At 47.6% G+C, this 18,183-nt stretch overlaps 2 protein-coding genes across 6 annotated transcripts in view; both read right to left on the reverse strand.

Annotated features, from left to right (window-relative positions):
• Nucleotides 1–611: 611 nt before the first annotated feature.
• Nucleotides 612–10,982, reverse strand: LOC311312277 (uncharacterized protein). 4 transcript variants are annotated; one of them, XM_084442180.1, is made up of 7 exons: nucleotides 9,152–10,982; nucleotides 8,525–8,842; nucleotides 7,914–7,955; nucleotides 7,207–7,329; nucleotides 7,075–7,103; nucleotides 5,918–6,151; nucleotides 612–1,273 (listed from the first exon to the last, which is right to left on the reverse strand). In XM_084442180.1, the coding sequence occupies exons 1-6, from the start codon at nucleotides 9,210–9,212 to the stop codon at nucleotides 5,966–5,968; spliced, it is 759 nt and encodes a 252-aa protein (XP_084298306.1). In that variant the 5' UTR covers nucleotides 9,213–10,982; the 3' UTR covers nucleotides 612–1,273; nucleotides 5,918–5,965. The 4 variants fall into 4 exon arrangements, 1 of the variants encoding a protein (XP_084298306.1); XR_014630558.1 differs by lacking the exon at nucleotides 612–1,273 and adding an exon at nucleotides 1,945–1,999 and having other exon boundaries at nucleotides 5,821–6,151; XR_014630559.1 differs by lacking the exon at nucleotides 612–1,273 and adding an exon at nucleotides 4,218–4,241 and having other exon boundaries at nucleotides 5,821–6,151.
• Nucleotides 10,983–11,283: 301 nt separating this feature from the next.
• The window catches only part of LOC311312369 (inter-alpha-trypsin inhibitor heavy chain H3-like), a 12,838-nt gene continuing 5,938 nt past the window's right edge, over nucleotides 11,284–18,183 (reverse strand). For both annotated transcript variants that reach the window (XM_084442303.1, XM_084442302.1), the window contains exons 13-22: nucleotides 17,807–17,992; nucleotides 17,417–17,556; nucleotides 17,118–17,278; nucleotides 16,713–16,736; nucleotides 16,510–16,590; nucleotides 15,972–16,085; nucleotides 14,716–14,917; nucleotides 13,635–13,807; nucleotides 12,976–13,087; nucleotides 11,284–11,741 (exon numbers count right to left, since the gene is read on the reverse strand). In XM_084442303.1, the coding sequence (XP_084298429.1) occupies nucleotides 11,603–11,741; nucleotides 12,976–13,087; nucleotides 13,635–13,807; nucleotides 14,716–14,917; nucleotides 15,972–16,085; nucleotides 16,510–16,590; nucleotides 16,713–16,736; nucleotides 17,118–17,278; nucleotides 17,417–17,556; nucleotides 17,807–17,992 (1,332 nt within the window). In that variant the 3' untranslated portion in view covers nucleotides 11,284–11,602. The remainder of the gene's footprint in view (nucleotides 11,742–12,975; nucleotides 13,088–13,634; nucleotides 13,808–14,715; nucleotides 14,918–15,971; nucleotides 16,086–16,509; nucleotides 16,591–16,712; nucleotides 16,737–17,117; nucleotides 17,279–17,416; nucleotides 17,557–17,806; nucleotides 17,993–18,183) is intronic.

The raw sequence follows: 18,183 nt of genomic DNA on the forward strand, positions 1-18,183 counted from the left end.
AATGTGAACTTTTTCGTGGACGCGCGTCGGCCAGAAAAGCTCAACTGCGCAAGTCAAAAGTAACCGGAAATAGCCAAGTGACTACAAATCTAGCCAAGATGGCGCGGTTCAATAGGCCTTCACTTTAGATTTCGAATCCTGGGGGCTTGGGTCAGACTCGGGCTGGCGCTGGGGAGGAGGAGCCTAACGTCTGACATCACACACAGCTCCTTAACTACAGGAGAACAGAGACCTGGTGAGAGGAGGGAGAGGAGGAGGAGGAGGCCGCCTAGAGAAGACTGTCAGCTCTGTCCACTGAGAGAGCTGGAGACACAACATATCCTGCTACCATGTAGAACATATGAACATATTAGAACTAAGCTCTTTACAAGAATTAAATGTAAACTAAAACACAACTTATACTTGGAGAACATAGTGTCAGTGCTATAGAAGCAGCCAGATATGTGAGAGCAGGTCACAGCCTCCCATGCGGAAGATCATGGGTTCGATTCCCAGTTGAGCACGAGCCTGTTTGATTCCTAACTTTAGCCACGCCTTTTCTTCATCTTTAGCCACGCCCTTTCTTCCTCTCCTCTCTGCCCCCTTTCTTCAGACGGACGGGAGAGACCATGGGAACAAAACGTTTATTTTTATTTTTAAGTAAATGTACAGTCTGTTTTACAGATCAATTAACTGTGTCAAACTGATTGCAGAAACTGGGTGACCAATTAAGTGACCAATTAAGTGACCAATTACAAGTCCCATTGATATACTAGACCTGTTCTTACTGTTATGTTTCTCTGTGAATGCAACTCTGTGTTTTGTTTTCTGCTCCTCCTGTTCTTGGTCCCACTCCTAGATTCCTGAGTGGATCCGGTTATAACATTACTGAGACACTGTGATCCTGAGCATCACATTACATTATCTTAACATTACACCAGGAAACTCATATTAATGAACATGGATCATTACATTATCTTAACATTACACCAGGAAACTCATATTAATGAACATGGATCATTACATTATCTTAACATTACACCAGGAAACTCATATTAATGAACATGGATCATTACATTATCTTAACTAACCCTCTCATATTACACACTTCAGTATCTTAACATTAACATGAAACTTAGGAAATCATATCATAAGCAAGGCTTTAAAAATGCAAAATTCACAGTCCAACTTGCTCATGTGGACGATCTGGTCTTGGACATCAGCTCTTCAATCCTCTTCAGTCGTTTTGTCTGTGGACAATCTGTTTTTGAGGGGAAGCTGGAGTCCAACTGTTCTGTTAAAAGCGAAACAGCTACAAACAGTCATCTTCCACAGGAAATCTAAAAGTGCGCTGGTCTATTTTGAGGTAAATTATTTCACAATCCAAAATACACAAGTCCCTGCCCTGCTCTGGATTACAGGTGTTAATTCCAACCCACACAAACACGCCCACTCATGACTAATCCACCCAGCCCATCAACCAACACACAGTACAGTAGATCCCCAGGTGAGCTCTCAGATACAGGGACCAGGCTGTGGCCCAAGCTCCAGTCAGCTGTGTCCCTGTCTCACACAGTCCCTGAGCCCACAGGCCAGCGTTCAAAACCCAGTCTGGGATCATCTCTGCTGTCCTCCTCCTAATCTGTCCTCCCCTACTCTGTCCTCCCCTCCTCCTACTCTGTCCTCCTCCTACTCTGTCCTCCTCCTACTCTGTCCTCCTCCTACTCTGTCCTCCCCTCCTCCTACTCTGTCCTCCTCCTACTCTGTCCTCCTCCTACTCTGTCCTCCCCTACTCTGTCCTCCTCCTACTCTGTCCTCCCCTACTCTGTCCTCCTCCTACTCTGTCCTCCTCCTACTCTGTCCTCCCCTACTCTGTCCTCCCCTCCCCCTACTCTGTCCTCCTCCTACTCTGTCCTCCTCCTACTCTGTCCTCCTCCTACTCTGTCCTCCCCTACTCTGTCCTCCCCTCCCCCTACTCTGTCTGTCCCCTACTCTGTCCTCCTCCTACTCTGTCCTCCTCCTACTCTGTCCTCCTCCTACTCTGCCCTCCTCCTACTCTGTCCTCCCCTCCTCCTACTCTGTCCTCCTCCTACTCTGTCCTCCTCCTACTCTGTCCTCCCTCTACTCTGTCCTCCTCCTACTCTGTCCTCCTCCTACTCTGTCCTCCCTCTACTCTGTCCTCCTCCTACTCTGTCCTCCTCCTACTCTGTCCTCCCTCTACTCTGTCCTCCCCTCCTCCTACTCTGTCCTCCCCTACTCTGTCCTCCTCCTACTCTGTCCTCCTCCTACTCTGTCCTCCTCCTACTCTGCCCTCCTCCTACTCTGTCCTCCCCTCCTCCTACTCTGTCCTCCTCCTACTCTGTCCTCCCCTCCTCCTACTCTGTCCTCCTCCTACTCTGTCCTCCTCCTACTCTGTCCTCCCCTCCTCCTACTCTGTCCTCCCCCTACTCTGTCCTCCACCTACTCTGTCCTCCCTTCCTCCTACTCTGTCCTCCCCTCCTCCTACTCTGTCCTCCTCCTACTCTGTCCTCCCCCTACACTGTCCTCCTCCTACTCTGTCCTCCTCCTACTCTGTCCTCCCCTCCTCCTACTCTGTCTTCCTCCTACTCTGTCCTCCTCCTACTCTGTCCTCCCCTACTCTGTCCTCCCCTCCTCCTACTCTGTCTTCCTCCTACTCTGTCCTCTCCTACTCTGTCCTCCTCCTACTCTGTCCTCCCCCTACTCTGTCCTCCCTCTACTCTGTCCTCCTCCTACTCTGTCCTCCTCCTACTCTGTCCTCCCTCTACTCTGTCCTCCTCCTACTCTGTCCTCCTCCTACTCTGTCCTCCCCCTACTCTGTCCTCCCCTCCTCCTACTCTGTCCTCCTCCTACTCTGTCCTCCCCTACTCTGTCCTCCTCCTACTCTGTCCTCCTCCTACTCTGTCCTCCCCTCCTCCTACTCTGTCCTCCTCCTACTCTGTCCTCCTCCTACTCTGTCCTCCCCTACTCTGTCCTCCTCCTACTCTGTCCTCCCCTACTCTGTCCTCCTCCTACTCTGTCCTCCCCCTACTCTGTCCTCCACCTACTCTGTCCTCCCCTCCTCCTACTCTGTCCTCCCCTCCTCCTACTCTGTCCTCCTCCTACTCTGTCCTCCCCTCCTCCTACTCCGTCCTCCTCCTACTCTGTCCTATCCTACTCTGTCCTCCCCTCCTCCTACTCTGTCCTCCTCCTACTCTGTCCTCCCCTCCTCCTACTCTGTCCTCCTCCTACTCTGTCTGTCCCCTACTCTGTCCTCCCCTCCTCCTACTCTGTCCTCCTCCTACTCTGTCCTCTCCTACTCTGTCCTCCTCCTACTCTGTCCTCCTCCTACTCTGTCCTCCCCTCCTCCTACTCTGTCCTCCTCCTACTCTGTCTGTCCCCTACTCTGTCCTCCCCTCCTCCTACTCTGTCCTCCTCCTACTCTGTCCTCCTCCTACTCTGTCCTCCTCCTACTCTGTCCTCCCCTACTCTGTCCTCCTCCTACTCTGTCCTCCTCCTACTCTGTCCTCCCCTCCTCCTACTCTGTCCTCCCCTCCTCCTACTCTGTCCTCCTCCTACTCTGTCCTCCCCTCCTCCTACTCTGTCCTCCTCCTACTCTGTCCTCCTCCTACTCTGTCCTCCCCTACTCTGTCCTCCTCCTACTCTGTCCTCCTCCTACTCTGTCCTCCCCTCCTCCTACTCTGTCCTCCCCTCCTCCTACTCTGTCCTCCTCCTACTCTGTCCTCCCCTCCTCCTACTCTGTCCTCCCCTCCTCCTACTCTGTCCTCCTCCTACTCTGTCCTCCCCTCCTCCTACTCTGTCCTCCTCCTACTCTGTCTGTCCCCTACTCTGTCCTCCCCTCCTCCTACTCTGTCCTCTCCTACTCTGTCCTCTCCTACTCTGTCCTCCTCCTACTCTGTCCTATCCTACTCTGTCCTCCTCCTACTCTGTCCTCCTCCTACTCTGTCTGTCCCCTACTCTGTCCTCCTCCTACTCTGTCCTCCTCCTACTCTGTCCTCCTCCTACTCTGTCCTCCTCCTACTCTGTCCTCCCCTCCTCCTACTCTGTCCTCCCCCTACTCTGTCCTCCACCTACTCTGTCCTCCCTTCCTCCTACTCTGTCCTCCCCTCCTCCTACTCTGTCCTCCTCCTACTCTGTCCTCCCCCTACACTGTCCTCCTCCTACTCTGTCCTCCTCCTACTCTGTCCTCCTCCTACTCTGTCCTCCCCTACTCTGTCCTCCCCTCCTCCTACTCTGTCTTCCTCCTACTCTGTCCTCTCCTACTCTGTCCTCCTCCTACTCTGTCCTCCCCCTACTCTGTCCTCCCTCTACTCTGTCCTCCTCCTACTCTGTCCTCCTCCTACTCTGTCCTCCCTCTACTCTGTCCTCCTCCTACTCTGTCCTCCTCCTACTCTGTCCTCCCCCTACTCTGTCCTCCCCTCCTCCTACTCTGTCCTCCTCCTACTCTGTCCTCCCCTACTCTGTCCTCCTCCTACTCTGTCCTCCTCCTACTCTGTCCTCCCCTCCTCCTACTCTGTCCTCCTCCTACTCTGTCCTCCTCCTACTCTGTCCTCCCCTACTCTGTCCTCCTCCTACTCTGTCCTCCCCTACTCTGTCCTCCTCCTACTCTGTCCTCCCCCTACTCTGTCCTCCACCTACTCTGTCCTCCCCTCCTCCTACTCTGTCCTCCCCTCCTCCTACTCTGTCCTCCTCCTACTCTGTCCTCCCCTCCTCCTACTCCGTCCTCCTCCTACTCTGTCCTATCCTACTCTGTCCTCCCCTCCTCCTACTCTGTCCTCCTCCTACTCTGTCCTCCCCTCCTCCTACTCTGTCCTCCTCCTACTCTGTCTGTCCCCTACTCTGTCCTCCCCTCCTCCTACTCTGTCCTCCTCCTACTCTGTCCTCTCCTACTCTGTCCTCCTCCTACTCTGTCCTCCTCCTACTCTGTCCTCCTCCTACTCTGTCTGTCCCCTACTCTGTCCTCCCCTCCTCCTACTCTGTCCTCCTCCTACTCTGTCCTCCTCCTACTCTGTCCTCCTCCTACTCTGTCCTCCCCTACTCTGTCCTCCTCCTACTCTGTCCTCCTCCTACTCTGTCCTCCCCTCCTCCTACTCTGTCCTCCCCTCCTCCTACTCTGTCCTCCTCCTACTCTGTCCTCCCCTCCTCCTACTCTGTCCTCCTCCTACTCTGTCCTCCTCCTACTCTGTCCTCCCCTACTCTGTCCTCCTCCTACTCTGTCCTCTCCTACTCTGTCCTCCCCTCCTCCTACTCTGTCCTCCCCTCCTCCTACTCTGTCCTCCTCCTACTCTGTCCTCCCCTCCTCCTACTCTGTCCTCCCCTCCTCCTACTCTGTCCTCCTCCTACTCTGTCCTCCCCTCCTCCTACTCCGTCCTCCTCCTACTCTGTCCTATCCTACTCTGTCCTCCTCCTACTCTGTCCTCCTCCTACTCTGTCCTCCCCTACTCTGTCCTCCTCCTACTCTGTCCTCCTCCTACTCTGTCCTCCCCTCCTCCTACTCTGTCCTCCCCTCCTCCTACTCTGTCCTCCTCCTACTCTGTCCTCCCCTCCTCCTACTCTGTCCTCCTCCTACTCTGTCTGTCCCCTACTCTGTCCTCCCCTCCTCCTACTCTGTCCTCTCCTACTCTGTCCTCTCCTACTCTGTCCTCCTCCTACTCTGTCCTCCTCCTACTCTGTCTGTCCCCTACTCTGTCCTCCTCCTACTCTGTCCTCCTCCTACTCTGTCCTCCTCCTACTCTGTCCTCCCTCTACTCTGTCCTCCCCCTACTCTGTCCTCCCCCTACTCTGTCCTCCTCCTACTCTGTCCTCTCCTACTCCGTCTTCCACTCTACCTTCCATCTGTCCGACTGAAGTGGGAAACGCTACTAGAGGAATGTAAAGTCTTTAAACCAACAAAAAACAGAATAGTATAATCTGTTCTCACCCTGATTCTGGCAGCATATCAGCACTAGTATGATGGTCAAATCTTACTTCAGGGTCCAGTCTGGGGGTCCAGGCTTTGGTAGAGAGAGTCCTGATTGGTAGTTTGGGGGTCCAGGCTTTGGTAGAGAGAGTCCTGATTGGTAGTCTGGGGGTTCATGTTTTGATAGACAGCGTCGTTCTCACGGTGGAACACCACAGCGTTTGCAGCAGGGTCATTCTCATAATCCTGACTCACCTGAAAGAATTAAAACACATAGTCTGTCCATGAATGATTGAGCTTGATTAAAGTAAATGTGTGTAAAATTCATACGAAGGTAAATTGAACGTCTACAAAGCAGGAATCATATATATCAGAGCACAGAGCTGCGTCTTAATTTACCACCAGAGGCATACTGTACCAGGAATGAGATTTAAGCTCATATGTAAATACTAACGTCAACTTGTTCATATTAAAGGACAGGTTCGGAATTTAGCATTATAAGCCATGTTATAAGATTATTTACGATCATATACAATGGTCAGTATCAAAGTTTCGTCAAACGGTGCACTCTCAAGATATAGCCTGTCGCCGCTAACACACTCAATGGATCCACAGGTGCATCTAGACAAGATCCCTCAAAAACACCATTAACTCTAGTTTTCAAAGACAGGAAACTCACTGAGTGGTCACTGGTGTCTATTGATGTTTTGGCAAAATAAAATCGGCACCAAGTATGCTTCCAATCGGGTTATATATCGTAAATAATGATAATTCCGAACCTGTCCTTTAAACTTTATGTTTATAACATTGTTTTCACTGCTTGACTCAAAAGTAAAATGAAAAATGAAAGAAATAATGGAAATTGAATACTCAAGCTCAACTGAACTTCACAAACCGATGACCTTGTACTAGCAGTCTACAATATAAGTATAAATATAGGTAAAAATATAGAATATGTATAAATATACGTATAATATAGGCCTACATATAAAATTAATACATATTTTGTCAAAAATTAAAAAGCTACTTTTTACAAGATGATATACTGGTTCCCTGTGGTGTTGGTACAGTAAAATCACCTGTGGTCAGAGCCTACACACATTGAAAAGAGTTAGTTAACAGTTCAACCCTCTATATGTGTTTACTTGATGCAGCACCAGCATTATATTGATACTTACAGCATTGTCTCTAGTTAGCTCTTGGTTCTCTGAAAAGCAATGTAACAAAAAGCTCTTATCAATACTTAACCAAACTGGAGAAATAGAATCATAAACTGTTCATTTACTGGACATGAATTGACGGTAACGTACGAGCAAGAAGGCGTACTGTGATGACGACAGACAGGAAGCACAGGAGGAGCAGAGCAGCTCCCAGGACCACAGACACAGTCACAGACACAGTCACAGTCCAAATGGCTGGTGAGATTGGAGAGTCTGATACAGACCAGAAAGCAAACAGCACATGTGGTTAGGTAGACGTCCTCTCTCACTCTAATAAAGGACCTCTAGGGTCCAGAGGAGACGTCCTTTCTCACTCTAATAAAGGACCTCTAGGGTCCAGAGGAGTAGATGTCCTCTCTCACTTTAATAAAGGACCTCTAGGGTCCAGAGGAGACGTCCTCTCTCACTCTAATAAAGGACCTCTAGGGTCCAGAGGAGGAGACATCCTCTCTCACTCTAATAAAGGACCTCTAGGGTACAGAGGAGACATCCTCTCTCACTCTAATAAAGGACCTCTAGGGTCCAGAGGAGACGTCCTTTCTCACTCTAATAAAGGACCTCTAGGGTCCAGAGGAGACATCCTCTCTCACTCTAATAAAGGACCTCTAGGGTCCAGAGGAGACGTCCTCTCTCACTCTAATAAAGGACCTCTAGGGTACAGAGGAGTAGTGCAACATGCAGGAGTCGCCAAGGAGCTAAATGGTGTTTACTTTTGAGAACCTGTGTGGTTATGGGCACGCAGACACATCCTACAATGACTGTGCAAGTGGAACTGGAAACAGAGTGAAATATCCTACCAGGATTTGTGGACACGGACGTGACGGATGGACTCTCTGTACCTGAGCAGGAAGTGAAGGAGTGACCGTTGCAGATTAGTGGATGTTTTTTAGCCTCTCTTACTCTGAAAATGTAATTTAATGTTATTTATTGCTTTGTTCTTAGCCGGTAGACAAACATACTCCAGGAGCTTGCTCGATCGCCTTGTTGAGAGGGGTCAGGGAAGAATTTTTTACAGCTCACTTATCTGGCCCCCGGGTGATTACTGTTTTTTTGCTTCCCTCTGGAATATGTAGAGGTGGGTCGTATGCCCACCTCCCTTGTTCTCTGTAAAGCGCATTGTGTTGCCTCTGGGTATGAACTGCGCTATACAAATAAAGCTTTGATTGATTGATTGATGGTTCACTCAGGAAGCCCCAGGCTCTCACTCATCTCTTCTGATAAACCATCAGTTCATCTTTACTTCATATCGTCATTCATATTTACCAGTCATATCTGCTTGCTGCACAATATAGCTGAATATAGTTTTTGCATCCAAGTGCCTCATCTGTTGTGAGTGCGCGAGCCTTTTTCGCTTCTATGTTGGGACCGTTCTTCTATAAGCCCACTACCATGAAACGGAGATACTCACTGGTTAGAACAGACAGATGAACATGTGCATCGTCCCATAGTCTTATACCTCTGAGGTATTGTCGACAGGTGTAGCGTCCGGCGTCCTCAGCTCTGACATCATGAACAGTCAGAGAGCAGTCAGACCCCAGACTCAGTCTCTCTGCTCTCCCTGACTTTCCTCTGACCCTCCCATTAGAGACCTCCTCAAGGGACCGAAATCCAGGGGTGTCATAGAGCCATGTAGTAGAGGAGCAGTCTGGGTTCACCACGTTGTTACACGGCAGACCGACGTCTTCTCCTACTTTGCTTGACAGAAAGAGATTGTCTCCTCTGACACCTGGAGATAATGGATATCATTTGATTATTTCATGATGATATAGATTTTATAAATTGTTCAAGGATAATAATTTGTTCAAATTTTCAAATAAAATATAATTTGCTATATTTTATATTATAAGAAGACAAATGTGGAGCAACATTTTCAACAATCCTCTATTTGGACATTCATGACTTTAATTCCCACTTCTCTATCCTCACTTCAACCAGATTACAGATGCAATGTTCTGCTTTGTGAAAAGAACAAGTGATCTACTCAAATAGAGGTTGACATCTACTTTTAAATGGGTTTAGATCCAGCTTGTCTTACCTGCGATGTGGAATGCAGTGGTCACCAATAACCCCCAAACAGCAGGACTAATCTGAGCCATGGTCTCCTCTCTGACTTGCTCTCTGAGCTGCGCTCTCTTCACTCTCAGCAGAAACAACCTGTCCTGTATGTTAGCTTGGCCATGGTGTCATTTCCTGCCAGTATTATTTCTGTCTGCTTAACTGCAACCGGTAAATTGCTAAAGAAGAAGTGAGTGAGAGAGAATGCTCAACATCAACACTTCCCACATCAGTACTTGAGTAATTCCACATTGGTGATGGTTTGACTCAATATAAACCTGTAATGTGTTCAGCAAAGCAGATTTAGCAATAACTGCCCCCCCCCTCACCCCCAAAATCTCAGTAGTGCTAAAAGGGCATATCTGTTCACTATCTGTTTTGGTCGAAGAAAAACCTCCATCAATCCATAAATAGGTTTTCCGTACAGTTTTGTATGAGTGGAGTAGGCTATAGGCCTACATACATTCTAGGCTTGAAATTATAATAAATACGAGAATATTTGTATCATTTCCAATTACGTTTCACATTTCTAGTCATGATTCTACGAGTATAAGGTGAGCACAGCTGAGAACACCTTGGCGGTTTAAGAACAAATTTCCACGCGTTCATGAATCCGGTGGGGATCTTTCTTAGGGCTGGTCTTATGAAGTTCGTAAGAAGACATTTAAAAAGACACTAAAGAAAATGTCCAGGAATGAGGTCCAATGAGGTAGAACGATTTGAGGGAGGAAGATAAAGAAGGACATGTATGTTGGAAATGGAGAAGTTGGATTTTTGGTGCCAGGTGTTTACTGACACAACAGTAGGCCACTGACAGCTGGTCCCTTGCTCAGAAAGGATGTTTGAGGCGCTGGTGAAAAGCCAGCGAGCAACTATCCAGAAGGACATTGTACGTGAGTGAGTGGAGAGAGGTTTCAGTATGTGATAAAGAAAAGTGTCCTTTTTTGCTTTTCGTTTATGTGTTGACCTTTTATGTGTTGCACATTGTCTTGATGCTTTTAATGTCTCATGTAAAGCACTTTGAATTGCCTTGTTGCTGAAATGTGCTAAACAAATAAACTTGCCTTGCCCTTTCCATAGCACCCTGGTTGTAAAGATAACCAGCTTGTCGATACGATACGAAGAGTCTTGATGCCTCGTAGGGACAGCTCAGGACGATCAGTCCTCTTCTGTCCCTCTGTTCCTTGAAGTATGGGAGGGGCGATAGGAGGGTCAGATCCTACTATGACAGGAGGAGGACAGGTTATCACAAATATCATATTCCACATCATCTTACAATTTTTAAAAATGTTTTTCTTTCATTTTTCTCTATTTTTTCTTCTTTTTTCCCGTTTTTAAATAGATAACTTAAAATCACTAAAATAGAATATCTTGTCAAGGCACTCAGGCCCCATTTACAAACACACACATATTCCAAACCTCTTGGTAACCCAACCCGTCTTATCATTGTAACATCTTAAACCTTAAAGGAGTACTAAAGGGGAAATGCATGTTTAGCCCTGTTTTAAGGTTACTTATGATCATATACAATGGTTCAGATCAAAACATTGACAAAACTAGCATTTTCCAGAAAGTTGATAATTGCTCTACCACCGTTTTGGTCATACAATGGATGTGGATGGGCACCTTGAAAAATCATTCAAAAACATGTTAAACTCTCGATATCAAAGACAATATGAAAATTCACATTTTCAAATTGGATACTCTTGATATACTAGCTTCCAGTGATTTCTCGTGTCATAACACAGGAAACCGTTGATATGAAGTGATTTCTCGTGTCATAACACAGGAAACCATTGATATGAAGTGATTTCTCGTGTCATAACACAGGAAACCGTTGATATGAAGTGATTTCTCGTGTCATAACACAGGAAACCGTTGATATGAAGTGATTTCTCGTGTCATAACACAGGAAACCGTTGATATGAAGTGATTTCTCGTGTCATAACACAGGAAACCGTTGATATTAAGTGATTTCTCGTGTCATAACACAGGAAACCGTTGATATGAAGTGATTTCTCGTGTCATAACACAGGAAACCGTTATGAAGTGCATCAAAGCCAATCAAGAGGAAATGTGTAGCGTAATGCATAACAAATAAATACGTAACACTTACAAGGGAAGAGCCCATTTATTTGATATTTCTCAACATAAATGTCATGCTTTACAGTCACCTGACCTTGGTCTCTGAGTTATGCTGTCATATATTCATTATGTCCAAAGGAATACTGTATTTGATGGCAGTGTATGTCTTAAAAAAGTGATGAATGACAAATCTGATATGAGACGATGCAGCGCAGCATTGAAACAGCGTTGATCGTGAACCTCGATGGCGACTCTTCTGAGTCAGGTGACCGATGGCGACTCTTCTGAGTCAGGTGACCGATGGCGACTCTTCTGAGTCAGGTGACCGATGGCGCGCCGTCCAGTCTCAGATGGTCTTGAAGAGCCCAGACATGACGTACTGTGAGAGATCTCCGTCGATGAGGCCGGTACCGTTGTTGTGGATGAACCAGCAGGGGACCTTCCTCCCGCGCTCCGCGTCCTGTCTGAAGTCCCGCTGCCAGCCCCTGCAGACGGAGCACAGCCCCGGGGCACTGATGAGCATCATGACCAACATGCGCAATCCAGCTCAATTGGAAGAATAGAAGAAGAAATGCTTTATTTGTCATACAGCATGCTAATGCGTAATGGGCTACACAAGGAACACACACACACCCACACACACACACACACACACACACAAGCAGACGGTAGGCGTGTGCGTGAGCCGCGCCCGAGGACCAGTCCAAGTGCTCCTGTCCCTCTTCATCAGAGACGAACAGCGTTAGCGATCCGTTCTTCTTCATGCTTTTTGTATTGGGTTGTTAATGGGGGAAACCCTTGTGAACACGGGGAGGATAGGCAATAAAAAGTACAGAAAGGCCCAGGAGATACCCTACCTGAGTACCTGGCAACCCAGGACCAGGCCCAGGAGATACCCTACCTGAGTACCTGGCAACCCAGGACCAGGCCCAGGAGATACCCTACCTGAGTACCTGGCAACCCAGGACCAGGCCCAGGAGATACCCTACCTGAGTACCTGGCAACCCATGCCTCAATCAATCAATCAATCAATCAATCAATCAATCAATCAATCAATCAATCAATCAATCAATCAATCAATCAATCAATCAATCAATCAATCAATCAATCAATCAATCAATCAATCAAAGCTTTATTTGTATAGCGCATTTCATACCCAGAGGCAACACAATGCGCTTTACAGAGAACAAGGGAGGAGGGCATACGACCCACCCCTACATATTCCAGAGGGAAGCAAAAAAACAGTATCACCCACGGGCCAGATAAGTGGGCTGTAAAAATTCTTCCCTCTAGGTTGAACTCACTTCTCAGTGTAAGACTTTCGGAGGCGTAGTTGGCTAAAGCGTTTTTTATGGGAGGAGGTCATGTGTGTTTGTAAATCTGCGGACTTACAAGATCAAACCCAGCGTGGGGCAATTGAGGGTTGAAGCAATACTGATGAGCGACACCTGTGTGCACGTGTGTGTGTCCTGTGTGCACGTGTGTGTCCCCAGATAGCAAGCGGATCTGGGCCATATACAGGCCAGATCTGGCCCTTGTGGCTTAGTTCCCGGCCCATATATGGCCCAGAATCATTACACATCCGCTTGCTATCTGGGTCCTGTGTGCACGTGTGTGTGTCCTGTGTGCACGTGTGTGTGTCCTGTGTGCACGTGTGTGTGTCCTGTGTGCACGTGTGTGTCCTGTGTGAGTATTCCTGGTGTGAGACGCGTACTCTACCTGGTCACAGTGAGCTCCTTCCCCTTCACCAGCATGGTGGCGTCTGGTTTCTCGGGGACCTCCCCGGGACGCAGGTCCCTCACCTCAAACTGCACCCCGTGATAGAACTGACCTGAGGACAGCACACAGGCTCACTGGTTAGATACACCCCGTGATAGAACTGACCTGAGGACAGCACACAGGCTTACTGGTTAGATACACCCCGTGATAGAACTGACCTGAGGACAGCACACAGGCTTACTGGTTAGATACCCCTATGCTTCTGGTGTATGATGTTATGTTATGTTATTTTAATTTATATTCATAATGCGCCCCCCAACCAACTGTTACATCAGCCCGGGGTGCCGCCCGGGTACAGAAACAAACAAACAAACAAGAACAGAGGACTGCAGAGAGAGAATCTAGAATCTACATTTAGAGAATCTAGAATCAAGAGAATCTAGAATCTACATTTAAGACACACGACATGAATTAGAAATCATCTGCGGCAAAGAGGTGAGTTTCAAGCTGTGCTCTGATGCATTCTGGCCAAAATTCAACCCTAAACCAAAGCACTGGCCTATTGGAGAGATAACTTCACCATGCATTCCTGTCATTACTACAGGCCGGGTGCTACCCCCCTCTGGCGGTGTTTGGTACTGCGCGGTGCCTTGCTGTACCTAGCAGGCCGTGGACCGTGGGGGAAAGCAGGTGGCTGTCGAGGGTGTAGAAGCCCAGGTAGTCCTGGTGGTAGGGGTGACCCTTCCACACTTTGTGCAGGAGGACCACGAACTTCACTGAGTTCCTGAGGGTGATGGTCAGCCTGTGGTCTCTGGTCACCTGCAGGTCCATACTAAAGGAAAGGCAGGTTTATTTGTAGAGCACATTTCAGCAACAAGGCAATTCAAAGTGCTTTACATGAGACATTAAAAGCATCAAGACAAAGTGCAAGAAACACATAAAAGGTCATATAAAACGAAATGCAAAAAAAGGACATTTAAAAAAAAAATGCAGGAAAAATAAAATACAGGAATAAAAGTTACAGTTAAAGGGGAAAAGATAAAGAAATATAGTTTAGAGAAGAAGGGATGGGGGTCCCCTCCAACTGTGAGATGAGAGTTGGGAAAACGATCAGATTCACCCTTTATTCAAAGGGGTTGTGTGTGGTTGTATATCAGCTCACGATGTCTTGCCATAGCGAAGACTAGATCACATTGCACTAATTCTTATTTCTTGTTTTGTGTTGGTCACCACCAGTGTTGGGAGTAGCTGATTACAAAGTAACAGATTACTGTAATCAGATTACTTTTTCCAGTAACTTGGAATGTAAGGGAATACATTCAGCAGTCAGATTAGTTACTGACCTAATAAAAATGTGATTACTTTGAGTCACTTATGCGCATTCCTGCTCCCTTTCATTTGGTTAATATGCACATGCGGTCTCTGCGATCATGGCTGAACTGACTGTTTTTGTCATCAGGGTCGAGATGTGCCGAGAGTGCTGGTATAGGATCTGATTTTCTTGTGTCTATCATGATCTACAGCGCAAAACTGATCCTTGATCAGCACTTCTATGATTCGGGTAAGGAATGATCTGGTTTTAGAAAGTAACTCAAAAGTAAAAAAAAAAAAAAAAAGTTTAATAAAAAAAAAAAACTGTTCAGAGAGAGTAATCAGTAACTTTACTTGATTACTTGTATTAAGTAATTTTCCCAACACTGGTAATACAGATACTACCACCCAAAAGTTAGTGCCACTCACCCGGGTCCCTTCACAGAGGCGGAGTCGGACCACAGCAGCTTGGCCTGCTTGCTGTTCCGAGACACGGTGATGTCCTGGGTGGTGACCTCCAGTCGCAGCCCCAGCCCCGGGTGGATGATTCCAAAACGCCCAAAGTAGGTGTTCATTTTCCCACCTGGTGCCACCTTCTTATCTCCAATGGTCTGGCCGTTTACCAAAACACCTGCAAAGCAACATGGGATGGAGGCAGCTCTTGAGAATAGCCAGGGTCGTTGTACTAAATTCCCACTCTTTTTGAGCCGTTTGTTGATTTAAATCAGTCGGCGCACGAGCGAGTGCTCTCCCTCCCTTTCTGTGTTGGTTGCCTAGCAACGGGAGTCGCCGTCCGTTTGTTTTAACCGTTTGTTTTTCTACCTCAGAAGTATACGTGAGTTGTACTTTCTTTTGTATTATATTGAGAGGATATTTATGTTATGATGCTAATAAGTACAATACTTTAATGGGTTGAATGTCTCTCCCTCTCTATTGTAGTGAACTAGTTTGGCTAGCTAGCCAGGACGGCTAGCGGACTGCACCTGAGCTAACCTGAACATATCCCAGCAGGCAGTTCGGCCTATGTTCCAGGCCAGAAATATTAGTCTAAAAAAGCATGGTTACGAATGTTATGTTTTGTTAAAGGATGTGTTATCAAAAGTGTTGTTATCTAAGGAAACAGTTTGCTAGTTAGTTTGATAAAGCAACCATGACCAAATATCTTTTGCCATTTAATAGGGTCCAAGCCAAGCTAAGCTAAGCTAGCGAAGGGAATGCTAATGCTATGAATGTACCCTGCTGACGTAACTCATGTTTATTTCCAGCTAGCGCATCATTAGTAGCCTATCTGAGGAGTTCTCATTGGTCCAAGTCACAATTATTTTGGTATCAAGTATTTTGGTGTTTGCTGCCTTAGATTTGATCACTGCACACCAACGTCTGTTTAGTTCATGTGGCTAGCCTAAACAGAGATTGTTGTTAGATTACTATGGACGTGAAATAATTTGCTTATATATAGTCTAGGCTATTCTTTCTAATTTCTTCCTTCAGAAAACCATACTTTCATACTTGGGCCTAACTAGGCTACTTCAGGCCTGACGTGGATGGACATCTTTACTAGCCCTAAACTCAACAATACGCTCTATTGGGAACAGTAGTTTTGGGACCAGAGCCCCTACTGGAGAGTTTCAAATGAAGAAGCTAAGTGTCATTCTGGTGCAGCACGGGACCAGAGGAGAGCTCACCTGACTCCGGGTCCCTCACCAGGTTGAAGATGGTGCCCGGCGTGTCGTCGATGTTGAAGCACAACGCGTCCTCCACCTCTGGCAGCTCGATCATGAAGTGGGGGTCTCCATCCACTGCAGCACAAGAACAGTCAGACCGTTTGGGGTCCCCTAAACCCTGGAGTTGGCTCTTCCTTTAACAGAGTCTCCTGTCCTTATTGTGTAATCTGCCTTGGCTTCCATCAGACATGGGTCGAAACAATATTTAAAGAATGTTCAATCAATCGAGTCTGCCTGAAGTAAAATAAAAAACAAAATATATAAAATATTTTCACTTTAGCGTTTGCTTGAGTGTCCCTGGAGTGCCAGGTGGGCGGGGTTTTATTTGTGGACGGCCCATTGGTTCCATTGCGCCCGGCAAAAACAATCATGCGCAGTAATGAGTATTTCAGTAGTTCTGTATTTCAACCCAGGTCTGGTCTCTGTGCACTACAAGATGAATGGAGAGTTGAATTGAGCTGCAGTTATTAGGGCTGATCCAGGGGGAGGGAGGACTTACCGAAGTATGTGGCCGAGCTGTGGAAGGTGGGGGGACTGTGGTGATAGTGACTATAGCTTGTCTGAAGGGATGCAGAACTCCCTAAACAAACCACACAAGGAATTCAGGGAAGCAGTAAATTGCATCAAAGGATATCAACCAAAATATATGATTTGTCAACATTTTCCCATGTAGCGTTGTCAGACGGAGGGTACTATTCTCACCGTGTTGAGATATCCGTCTCTCATCTGCCAAAAAGAGGAGGGGTTGGGGGGTGAATGAAAAACATTCAAAACAAACACAGTTCACAAAACACACATCAGGGACAGCACAGTATCCCTGCCCCCCCCCCCCCTCTAGGGACAGCACAGTATCCCTGCCCCCCCCTCTAGAGACAGCACAGTATCCTTGCCCCCCCCCCCCCTCTAGGGACAGCACAGTATCCCCCCCCCCCCTCCCCCCCCCCTTCTAGGGACAGCACAGTATCCCTGCCCCCCCCCCCCCCCTCTAGGGACAGCACAGTATCCCTGCCCCCCCCCCCCCCCTCTAGGGACAGCACAGTATCCCCCCCCCCCTCTAGGGACAGCACAGTATCCCTGCCCCCCCCCCCCCCCCTCTAGGTCTCCTACCCTCGGTCAGCTTGTCAGCGATGAGGGTGTCCACAGATCCCTTCTCCGTCTCGGGCTTGGTGACCACCATGGAGGTGAGGGAGGTGACGAAGCTGTACCGGAGGGACATCTCCAGGGCCTGGGCTGTGGCGTTCGCCTTCTCCTCAGGAGTGCCACTGTTTCTGAGGGGTTACAACAAAAATGTGCAATACTCTGTGTGTGTGTGTGTGTGTGTGTGTGTGTGTGTGTATCTTTTTTTCCCCAAGAGCTACTTAGTACTTTAGGGTTATAACAGGATCCATTAAAAAAAACTCACTGACCTCTTCTCCAGCAGCTGTTGGATGGAGAGGTAGGCCCACATGCGCTCTGTGAAGTCCCCGAAGATGTACTCCTGTTCTGGGTAGAGGACGTCCCACTCCTTGGCACTGGCCTGGCCCTGCACCCGGAAGTCCTCCTTGAACTGGAAGACACAATGGAGTCACTTGAATAGCCACAGAAGGGTGATAGCCTGCACTCTGGGTCAGCTCATTCCTGGGTCCACTACAATTCAATATCAATGCCTGCCTTGTTCTTGGTCTGGAACAATAGAACCAATAGGCTGTCCCTAAAACTCCACCCTAGCCTCAGGTAAACTAATAATAAACTAATTCAAGTTAGTAAAGTAAGTAAACAAGAGGATTTAAAGTAATATTTGAATCCCAGTCTCTCACCCCCTGGGCATGAACCTCCACTGCAAAGTTCTCCAGGTCGATGTCGATCAGCCGCCCGGCAACCACGATTTCAGATCCGTTGAACAGTTGGGCGAAGTGGTTGGTCGTCAAGGAGTCGATGGCGTTGCCAGGGTAACGCAGGTGCACTTCAGAGAGAAGGGGACTGGCCACTTCGTCATAGAAACCCTTGGAGACACACGCACATGGACAGACACACGTATGAACACAGACACATGATCTGGTCTAGATAGTGAACAACATTTTGCTTTGTTTCAAAAGTATTCTTATTGTAGTGTTTATGGAATAGAACATACAACAATTGAAATATGGAAGCTCAGGTTTAAAGTCGCACTGAAACGGACGTTTGAGATCATCTA

Source organism: Borostomias antarcticus (genome assembly GCF_949987555.1).
Source record: "Borostomias antarcticus genome assembly, chromosome: 8".
Lineage (NCBI taxonomy): Eukaryota > Metazoa > Chordata > Actinopteri > Stomiiformes > Stomiidae > Borostomias > Borostomias antarcticus.